Source organism: Engraulis encrasicolus, chromosome 6 (assembly GCF_034702125.1).
Source record: "Engraulis encrasicolus isolate BLACKSEA-1 chromosome 6, IST_EnEncr_1.0, whole genome shotgun sequence".
In the NCBI taxonomy this organism is placed as follows: domain Eukaryota; kingdom Metazoa; phylum Chordata; class Actinopteri; order Clupeiformes; family Engraulidae; genus Engraulis; species Engraulis encrasicolus.
The window spans coordinates 28,801,995-28,813,236 of record NC_085862.1 but is presented as its reverse complement, the minus strand read 5'-3'; the positions used below and the strand labels follow the sequence as shown (position 1 = coordinate 28,813,236).

Here is an 11,242-nt window from a genome sequence, read left to right as displayed (position 1 = left end):
AAATGTTTACATTGCTCTTGGCCTGATCAGGAGGGCATGACCTGGCTAATACATTTGGTGTTGTGTGGTGTCACCCCAATCCTAACTCTCAGTGAAGTCATGTTGCATCGAGAGAGTTAATTTTCTTTTAGTTTAGCGTCAGTTTTTGACACCAAGGGAATACATTTGGTGTCAAATATTGCTGCCTGCAAAGTGATGAAAAATGATGTGTCTGAATTACATAGTTGAACGGTATCTGAGTTTCTGTGGCCAGAACACTTGGACAGAAAATAATCATCTATCCCATATCGTAGGAACAATACCACATACTGTAACTGAAGTTGCCTGAAAAAAAGAATCAATACAAGTGTAATGCTATGCATAGGATTATGACATATTGACAAAATGCTCCCGATCACACATTTCACTTTCTCATTGTTCTTTTCTTGTTGTAATAACATATCACACAGTTTGGCTCCTGCATACTTCTTTATACGAGTATAGTAATTACAACTGAGCCTGGGCTTATTACTGTTCATGGCCGCAACAACATATTGGATTGTATGTTCTGATCATTGGCCATTTGGCACCACGTGTGCATACACAATGTATTGTACTGTACTACTAGGAGAGTGATCAAGCTGCCCACGGGCTGCCAATGGGCAGATCCCACCACACAACACAATACAACTTGTGTTATAACTCAGGTTATAATACAATTATTATTATTATAAACAAACGAAACATAAGTAGGAGTAGGCCTGGTTTTAGGCTGTACAGTAAAGCATATGAAGGAATAGGCTAATTGGGAACAGTAGACTCACCTCTCCATCCTGTTATGGGTTCCCCAATGCAAACACTTGCCACTCCAAGAAAGGCTTTTGTCTTTTCTTCCACATAATCTGTTACTGATGATGCTTTAAGAGTGGTCTTGGGTGGTTGTTAAGAATTGTGAGCCCTGAGTCCCCTGAGCCCTCAACAGCCAGGCCTCTCCTCACTGCTCTTAGCAGGTTGCCCATCCCCCGTTGCTGGTGGGCTACCTGTGTCCCCCCTCCTTCTACTACTCTCCTCTGCCTGACCTGTGCACTCGGTGATTTTCCGTTCGTGGCCCTATAGTGGGTTGCTAGGGGCCCTCGGCAACAGGCGCTCCCCCTGCTACTGACATACAGACCCCTTTCACTGACCTACAGACCCGGTACTTTTCCGTCATGCACCGAGTGTGTGGGTAGGCAGTGATTGGCCCAGCAAGCAGACCTTCCGGCTCCAGAGGTGGGTCCTGGCCTGCTGGTAACACCCCTGGCTCGGCACCCTGCTGTGCTGCTGGGAGCATATAGGGCCAGGACAAGAGGTCACCACAGACCACTCATCGGACGGGGACTCCATGCACACTTGGGATCCATCTTTCTCTTCATCTTGGACGTTTCAGGATCCCAGCGTCCACTCATGTACTCTAGTGACATTCCGTGCGTCTTTGAGAGTGAGTGTCTGCTACTGTGTTGTTACTATGTTGTGTCATGTCTAATTGTATTGTATTATACTGTACAGTTTGCATTGCCTAGTAGCTGCATAGTACATGTTTGCTCATTCTCCATGTCGTGGTTCTGCCAGAGAGTACATTGGCTCAGTAATGTGCTACTGTGGTGGAGTAGCGATTACATCTTTATGCCTGTTTAATGCATGCGGTATGTGTCTGCTGTAGGCATTCCCATACCCATGCCCCAGTCCACACAGCTACTGTAGGTAGCTGTGTCATGTCCCCTCTTCATTCCCCCTGCTTAGGATGTCTGATGTAGGCAGTTTCCTCATTGTATATATTGTATATTGTATATAATCTGTATATGTGTTTTGCTTGTTGCATTATTATTATTATGTATATGTATCTTATGTCTTGTTTTGTATGTTCTACTTTTCTAGTAAAACCACGGTTTCCACGGTATCACGGTTTCACTTCTTCATCTGTGTGTGTCTGACTTCATTGGACATCTTCATACTGTTCTGGCCGGACAGCCTGTGGTGTTTGTTGTATACCTGCACCAGCCCCTTTTCATACAGTCCTTTTTCGGGTGCACACAGCACTATATATTTTTTTCATGGTCCTCCTCGCCGGATACAACAATTGCCACAGTGAAGATGTCCTTCCCTGAGGATCAGACACACACACGCATGGACATCCCCGTCGTGGGACACAGCAGGCCCCGGGAGGTGACACCGTCTCCCCCTGCTGCTCAGACCCACCTCGACGCATCAGGAGCAATCCTCGCCGCTCTCAAGCACCTGAGAGAGGAACACAGGCAGACCTTCCAGGCACTGCGAGAGGAAAGCAGGCTGATGCGTGCAGCCAATCAGCAGCTGAGGAGAGACGTGGACTTCCTCATGCAGCAGCACCTAGCCGGTCTCCAGGTGCCAGCTGCTCCAGCGTCGTCCTCCGCGGGACAACACAGCCCAGGTCATCCAGTGAGGGATCACCGGCATGTCCCAGGACCAGAGGCACGCCCCCCTTCTCCTCAGCCTGCACAGCTGGATGATGACAACTTCCCGCCACCTCCTCCGCCAGTGTACTACACTCCAGGCGATGCAGCAGAGTCACCACCCCGGGTGCCACCACTGCTGCATCCTTCCTTGCCTGGGCATGCAGAACCAACAGAGCACGAGAGGTGTCAGCAACGGCCACCAGTGGACAGCTCACGACCCCCCTCATCTGCACAGAGGCAGCAGGCTGCGCCTCACTCACCGGCAGAGCAGAGGGCCACGGGTTCGGACCAGCACACGCAGCTGCAGTCCTCGCATCAGTCAGCGAGACCGCCATCTCCGCCGCATCAGGAGACGTGTCCTGTCAAGTCTGCTGAGCCGTCTTCATCACAGTCGTCATCCTCATCTTCGTCATCATCATCGTCGGCTCGTCAGAGAGAGCCACAGAAGTTCTGTCCGTGCTGCAGGACAACAGAGCATTACTTCAACCAGTGCCCTGTCTTCACATCGTTCTCCACTCAGCAGCGAGTGGAATGGATCACGGCTGGACACAAGTGTTTGAGGTGTGGTCGGGATCACCAGACAGCACAGTGCTACCTGAAGGCTCGCTGTCAGCAGTGTAACCGCACCCACCTCGACGTTCTACATGAGGTCAACAGTCCAACCTCAACCTCCACTTCACAGAAGTCAGCCACCGCCCGTGAGCCTGTGAACTACTGCGTCACCTCAGCACACAGTAGCACGGTGCTACTCAAGATGGTGAAGGTGTGCCTTCATCACCGCGGGAGGAAGGTGGAAACTCATGCTATCCTGGACGATGGGTCAGAGCGCACCATGCTCATTCACAGTGCCGCTCAGAGGCTACATCTCCAGGGTCAGAAGGAGGAGGTCTCACTTAGGACTTTTTGTGAGAAACAGAGGCCCGTCTCAGGGAGATCAGTCTCCTTCTCTGTTTCACCTGCTGATCAGCCCCGGAACCAGTTCCCTATCAAGCAGGCATTCACGTCGCCAGAGCTTTGCCTGTCCAGCCACTCCTACCCAGTAGAGGCCCTTCAGGAGACCTACCCTCACCTCAGAGGTCTGCCTCTCCAGGAGTTCACGGCAGCTCACCCCCTGCTGCTCATTGGCTCCGACTGCCCTCATCTCATCACGCCAGTCAAGCCAGTGCACCTGGGCCCTTCAGGTGGGCCAGCAGCAATGAAGACTCGACTCGGTTGGGCGCTCCAAGGACCAGCCCAGCTTCAGCAGTCACCCTCAAGTTGTCTGTTCACCGAGGAACAGACACCTGCCAGCCGTCATCAGTCTGCCAAGCGCCAGCGCTACACCTCAGGCAGGCTGGCTCAGGCAGCGGCTAGCAGGCATGGTCAGAAGCAACCAGAGGTCCACAATGAGGCAGTCAGTTCTGCCAGCAACTCAGCTGACAGCCACAACTGGCGCCCCCCTCTGTCTCAGCTTCACCCATCATCCCCGGGTCAGGTTGTGCGTCACGTCAGCATCACCAGTGGCAGGAAGGAGCCACGGCGCACACCTGTCAGAGCCCGTCATGGGGCGGCCACCCTCAGCGCCGCCATCAGGAGTCCTTCCCCGAGTGTCCACCCCAGGTCAGCAGTTCCACACAGCCGTGTGGAGGAGCAGCAGCAGCTACACCAGCATCCCTCCACTCCAGCGTCGGAGCCTCATCGGTCCAGTCGCCGTGGGCAGATGGGGCGGCTCAGACATCCGACCTGATCTTCCTGTCATCCCAGCCGTGCCAGGAGCTGGTGGCAGTTGGCAGTACGGCTTGGGTCTCGGACCAGACCACACGCCACCTGTCCTCTGAACCATCAGCATCCCATCGGCACCCCTTTCACCTCACCATTTTCAACTTTGCTACACAAAGTTGGGGGCGGCTGTTAAGAATTGTGAGCCCTGAGTCCCCTGAGCCCTCAACAGCCAGGCCTCTCCTCACTGCTCTTAGCAGGTTGCCCATCCCCCGTTGCTGGTGGGCTACCTGTGTCCCCCCTCCTTCTACTACTCTCCTCTGCCTGACCTGTGCACTCGGTGATTTTCCGTTCGTGGCCCTATAGTGGGTTGCTAGGGGCCCTCGGCAACAGGCGCTCCCCCTGCTACTGACATACAGACCCCTTTCACTGACCTACAGACCCGGTACTTTTCCGTCATGCACCGAGTGTGTGGGTAGGCAGTGATTGGCCCAGCAAGCAGACCTTCCGGCTCCAGAGGTGGGTCCTGGCCTGCTGGTAACACCCCTGGCTCGGCACCCTGCTGTGCTGCTGGGAGCATATAGGGCCAGGACAAGAGGTCACCACAGACCACTCATCGGACGGGGACTCCATGCACACTTGGGATCCATCTTTCTCTTCATCTTGGACGTTTCAGGATCCCAGCGTCCACTCATGTACTCTAGTGACATTCCGTGCGTCTTTGAGAGTGAGTGTCTGCTACTGTGTTGTTACTATGTTGTGTCATGTCTAATTGTATTGTATTATACTGTACAGTTTGCATTGCCTAGTAGCTGCATAGTACATGTTTGCTCATTCTCCATGTCGTGGTTCTGCCAGAGAGTACATTGGCTCAGTAATGTGCTACTGTGGTGGAGTAGCGATTACATCTTTATGCCTGTTTAATGCATGCGGTATGTGTCTGCTGTAGGCATTCCCATACCCATGCCCCAGTCCACACAGCTACTGTAGGTAGCTGTGTCATGTCCCCTCTTCATTCCCCCTGCTTAGGATGTCTGATGTAGGCAGTTTCCTCATTGTATATATTGTATATTGTATATAATCTGTATATGTGTTTTGCTTGTTGCATTATTATTATTATGTATATGTATCTTATGTCTTGTTTTGTATGTTCTACTTTTCTAGTAAAACCACGGTTTACCACGGTTTTCACGGTTTCACTTCCCATCTGTGTGTGTCTGACTTCATTGGACATCTTCATACTGTTCTGGCCGGACAGCCTGTGGTGTTTGTTGTATACCTGCACCAGCCCCTATACAGTCCTTTTCGGGTGCACACAGCACTATATTTTTTTCATGGTTACTGGAGGTCTAGTATGGAGTGCCATGTGCTGTATTGCCCTTCTGCTCCACTTCTTATAGAGCATCAAATTAGATCACACTGAAGGGCAGACGATTTGCCATATGTGCCAAACATTTTATAGGGCGCGGATACACTTGCGAGATACACATTTGTACCACCAACACAGTCCTCTTGAAATAAAAAGTTAATAGCCTACTCGCACCCCTTGACTAAAGAAAAAACCCAATCAGGAACGCGACTGGTAACCTATCATTAATGTATGAATACTATTTGACTGAAGTTTTCCAGTCACAACCCTATGTTACTGCAGGCATGATCCCGCCCACGGAGCGTCATCGTCACCAATTCAAACAGCTACTAAGGCAAGGGAACCACGGGGCGCCAGCACTACCACGGTAGCATTCACAGGCAGAGACAGGGGAGACTTATCGGATCGCTTCGTGTCTTGGCTCTGTTTTGTATGAGCACGACTCGGTTGTTTTAAAGATGTGGACGGGAACGGGAAAGCTGTTGCTTTTGCATTTGCTGCTAATGGAGCTATACATCACTGAAGGTAAGTGTATCTTGGTCTGTGATGCTGTGTAATAGTGTGTGAATTCGACGAATGAAGGAGGCGACGCAGTCTGCGCTCACGGCTGTGTGAACGGTGGGAATTGTAAGCACCGCAGTCAGTGAATGGCTTTTCTAAAACTCCAAAGCTCGTGTTTTTGGTCAATTGCACCAACACAACAAACGAGGGTGTTGTTATGTGCCTGGCATGTATTTAAGTTACAAGCCTAGGTATATCGGTATTACCGGCATGGTGACACTTTACCCAAGGTAACCAGGAAATGGTCCTTTAATGTGTGCGAGAGACAAGGGATGGCGACAACGTGCGCTAGAGGCAATGGGGAAATATTGAATGGCAGCAATCCAAATCACAGATTGGGGACCCGTGTCTCATTTAAAATCAAAACTTCAATGCATACTTTAATTGGACAACAACTGCGGCATACACATCTGTGCCAACACCGACTGGCACAGTGTCAATTAGGATCACGTGGGAGTTCAAGATAGTTGAATAAAGAATTGTAAGGAAACGCATTGGGTGTGATATGACAGTCAACGCTTGTTTTTTTGTATTTTTTTAGGGACTAATACAGAATGTGAAACTGGCCAATTTATGTGTACAAATGGAAGGTGCATCCCTACTCCTTGGAGATGTGACGACGACGATGATTGCTCTGATAACAGCGATGAGGAAAATTGCCGTAAGTAGCCTACATCATTTGTGAAGTAAACGATAACGTGTCATTTTTCTGAAATATGCGTCAGCTCAAAAATCGGCTTCGCTGCGAGCCCGCTTCCATGCACGCACACTAAAACGCTTACTTTTGAACAATGGCAATGGCTTGCTTGTGATTCTTGTGTAATTTTCTTTTCACCCGCATACACATTGTTAAAACACATGGTTTACTATTGTTGGAAAGCCCTCCTGCTCGGATATTTGCTGCTTCTGTATCCACTTTCTGAGACAGCCGCGCGTAATGCATCATGTCGAGTTGAAAGAATTAATTACTATGGGAATGTATTGCTATCACTGCTAGTTGATATGCCACAAGACCCATAGTATTGTGTTGTAACAATATTGCTACTGATTCTGCTTGCTTTGAGAATAACAGGCTACATCGGCTTCAAAAGTTGAAAATATGCTACTTGCCACAACTTATTAGCGTCTAAGAACAACAGCTAACGGCGCGCAGTGTAAAGCATCTGCTGAGGTCGATTGGGACATTTGCTATTGGTTGATAAATACAAAGGACTTGTCATTACTAGCTTGTCATACAGCCTTTATTACTGGTGTCAAGACACTGGCAACTGCTTCCCCGTCTTCTCGTTACAGTAAGCCACGTTTCCACATGGGTTGCCTTTAAGGTTTTATTTTGTGCAGTTGTGTGTGTGTGTGTGTGGATTTTGTTGTCTGTGGAGCACTGCACACCCCTTCACTTTCGCCCTCCTTTTCACTTGCCACATGCTTGAATGAGGATTGCTCCTCTTGAGCTGCTGATCTGCTTGCTCACATGGCATGCTTGGTCCTGTTCCCTGGAGTTGGATCAGCTGACGGCTCAGATAAATCCAGTGGCTTGACTTTGTCAGTGCCAGTGGTGGTGTAGTGTAGTGTGCCCAAAGGCTGTTATGCCCCCTAGATGCCTCTGTGACTGCCTGTGTGGGTGGGTGTGCTTCTTGTGGGCAATGCATTTGACAATGAGTTGTAGAGAAATGTGTCCAAGTGAAGAGGAGCTGTGCAGACAGGCAGAAAAATGCTCTTAGTGCTTGGTGCTGTGTTTGTGTCCTTTAGTGTTTGCTTCCCAGTGGACGAATTGCTGAACATTTCGGACAAGTAGAGGTAATGAGAAGTTATGCATAGATGAGCCCAGTCAAAGCTATGCAAATATCAATAAAAATTAAGTCACGGAACTGTGGCTGTGATATCAAATCACATCAGTTATTTCACTAATAATCCGAGACATGCACTGGGTAGCCTGGTAGGTTGTATCAGCAGGCAGTTGATTTGGAGGAGTGTTTCCGCAATCTTGTCTTGTTTTGCGCTCTGCAAGGAGCATCTCTGAAACTCCAGCCAAATTGCTCTGTCGTTGGTCACAGGTGCGCTCTAGAACGCATGCTGGAAGGAACACAGCCACTCACTACAACAAGTGCAGCTGACAACAAAAGTCGTTTGTTTATTCCAGAACATGTGACAATTTGTTTTTATAACATGCAGTGAGCCCTTACTGTACACACAGTAGCTGCATACTTGTATGCAATTGTTGTGCACGTAATTGTCCCAGTGGAACTAGGGTAATAATTGCAGTCTTCAGTTCTAGCCGTGACTTGGGGTGCTATACATGGGAGAAGTTGCCTAGTGAATGTATATATTGATTTTATTGTGTTATTATGACATAACAAGGTGCCTGTGCTGCTATGCTGTGTACTGTGTTTTTTTGCTGGAGGCTCTGCTTTTGTCTTCATTAAAGGTTGCAGCGGTGGCTGGTTGTTTGTGTGGATGCAAATATTATGTTTATGTTCGGGGCACGATGCCAGAGCAATGCTGTTGCTCTCCGGCTCCTCTCTGCTTGTTTAGTGTGTGTGTGTATGTGTTTGTGTGTGTGTGTGTGTGTGTGTGTGTGAGAGAGAGAGAGAGAGAGAGAGAGAGAGAGAGAGAGAGAGAGAGAGAGAGAGAGAGAGAGAGAGACAGACAGACAGACAGACAGAAAAGAATGAGGATAAGATGGCGAGAGCATGAAAAAGAGAGATAACATGAGAGAGAGAGAGAGAGAGAGAGAGAGAGAGAGAGAGAGAGAGAGAGAGAGAGAGAGAGCAGAAGTTAGTGCAAGGGAGAGTCAGAGAGAAAGAGAAGGAGTAAGAGGTAGGTTAAGAGCAGAGAAGAGTAAGCATATAGGGCTGAGCTTATTGGAGAGGCATGAGGTGGAGAAGAAGAAGTGTATATTGTAGAGGGGGATAAACAGAGGACGAGGAGAAGAGTGTATATTGTAAAGGGGGATGAGGAGAGGCCCTTCAGAGATGAGGCATCACTGCAGATTTCACGCCTTTCTGTGTCTCTGAGTCCCTGGTCGTGGACACTCTCAGAGCAAATATAATGAGAGGCTGCAGGAGAGAGAGCGAGAGAGAGAGAGAGAGAGAGAGAGAGAGAGAGAGAGAGAGAGAGAGAGAGAGAGAGAGAGAGAGAGAGAGAGATGCCTTGCTGAATGCTCATTCACTTTATTTTTTTTTATTTTCTTCTCTCACGCTCTGTGTGCCGTCTTCTATTTAACCCTTTGCGCAGGGCCTATGTTCTAACCAGAGATTGCCTTAGTTCTAACAAACAGAACCTGTCTGTTCTATCCTTACTTGTCACCAAAATCTCTGTAATGTCATAGCAAAGTTGTTATGATGTAGTCGAGTATTTCCAGCAATGCGTGAAACGCCAGCGGGCCTATATCTGCACAAAGAGGCGACACCCAACACTTGTTCCTTCCAAGCACTGCAATCTAACAGTGGTCTATTGGTATCAGATGTGTACAAATCAGTGTTGAAATGAATCATTATGTTACGTGTGTATTTCATCTGTGCATTGTGCTTTTGTTCATGAGCTTCTCCTGTCTATTTCCTGTGGGGCTCTTCCATTGTGTGGCATTGCCTTCAGATTGTGGCAGCCCAGCCCCCCAAGGTCTCCGGCTGTGCACTGCTCTTTTGTCCTACCATTAATAAACACACATGCACGCACGCACGCACACACACACACACGCACGCACACACTCACACACACAGACACGCACGCACACACACACGCACGCACGCACGCAAGCACGCACGCACGCACGCACGCACACACACACATAAACACACGCACGCACGCACGCACGCACGCATGCATGCACGCACGCATGCATGCACGCACGCACGCACACATAAACACACACACAGACACACACAGACACACACACACACACACTCGCAGGCACACACACACACACACACACACACACACACACACACACACACACACACACACACACACACACACACACACACACACATACACACACTCCGGAAGGGGAGAGGGAGGGGGAGATGTAGACATAGCGTAAGGTCATAAAAGATGGGACATCTTCAGGGGTGAAAGTTCATCCGCTTAATCAATTACGCCCTTTCATTGGTGCACTTTACTGGATCAATCTGAGTAATGAAAACATAGTTTTCCGCAGCCTTAGTAGACTAGACGATGTGATGTTGTCGCCCTAACGAGACAGAATACGTGGACACAGCTTGACAAGAACAAGAATCAGATGCACTCTTGCTTCACGGCAAGGTCAACTGAGACAGCAGTTGCCTTTGTGCAGAAACATGTAACATTTTGCACTGTGCTGTTCGTCAGTGTTGTAAGGCTTCATGTCAAATTGACATGGGAAGCTACTTAGTTGCTTGATGCAGTGAGAACACTGGACACAAATTTTTAATGCGCTTAGGACACGGCCCTTGTTGGTTGTTACTGGAATATTTTCGGAACACGGCCACATTAGGGGTTTTCGTGACAAACCGAATACTACCGTCATTTCTTTCAAAATCAAAATATTCCTTCTATGCAGGGCTGGCCTGATGGAAAAAATCCGGCAGGGCATTTTCGGCCAAAACCGGCCAAGCATTTAAAGAGACAATGAAGCCTGTGACAATGTTTTTAGTCATCTATTACAATTATTAGTAGGCCTATACATCTATTACTATTATTTTGACCATAACGGCATGAGGAATGATACCAGTACATTGAAGGGAGGATCAGGCAAAAATCATCAACAGTCTACCGCACAAATGCCTTGTATGCCTTATGGCCAATCTAGTCATGTTTGCATGTAACTGCGCTCAATGACCAAATCGTACTCTACCAAAGACTGTGCGTACTGTTGTAGTAGTGTCAGTGCAATGGTAGTTAAGTCTATTCAACAAACAGTGAATCGTTTCTCTGGTGGACCAGTACACATTATGAGGCAACACACAATTCGTAACTACACCCACCCCCTTCATTCCTCTCTCTACCTCTCTGTCTTTGTCACTTTCTCTCTGCCTTGCTCTTATTTATTCCTCTCTCCTTTTCTGTCTCTCTCTCTTAGGGCTGCTCAATTATGAGAAAAATCAATATCACGATTCGATATCACTCAATATTTTTTTTTTTTTTTTTTTTTTAAGGATTTTTTTGGGGCTGTTTGGCCTTTATTATT

General features: G+C 48.4%; 1 protein-coding gene across 1 annotated transcript in view; it reads left to right on the top strand.

Annotated features, from left to right (window-relative positions):
* Positions 1–5,974: 5,974 nt before the first annotated feature.
* Positions 5,975–11,242, top strand: part of lrp8 (low density lipoprotein receptor-related protein 8, apolipoprotein e receptor) — a 259,609-nt gene continuing 254,341 nt past the window's right edge. Inside the window, exons 1-2 of the mRNA XM_063201195.1 lie at positions 5,975–6,042; positions 6,620–6,739. Of these exons, the coding sequence (XP_063057265.1) occupies positions 5,976–6,042; positions 6,620–6,739 (187 nt within the window). The 5' untranslated portion in view covers position 5,975. The remainder of the gene's footprint in view (positions 6,043–6,619; positions 6,740–11,242) is intronic.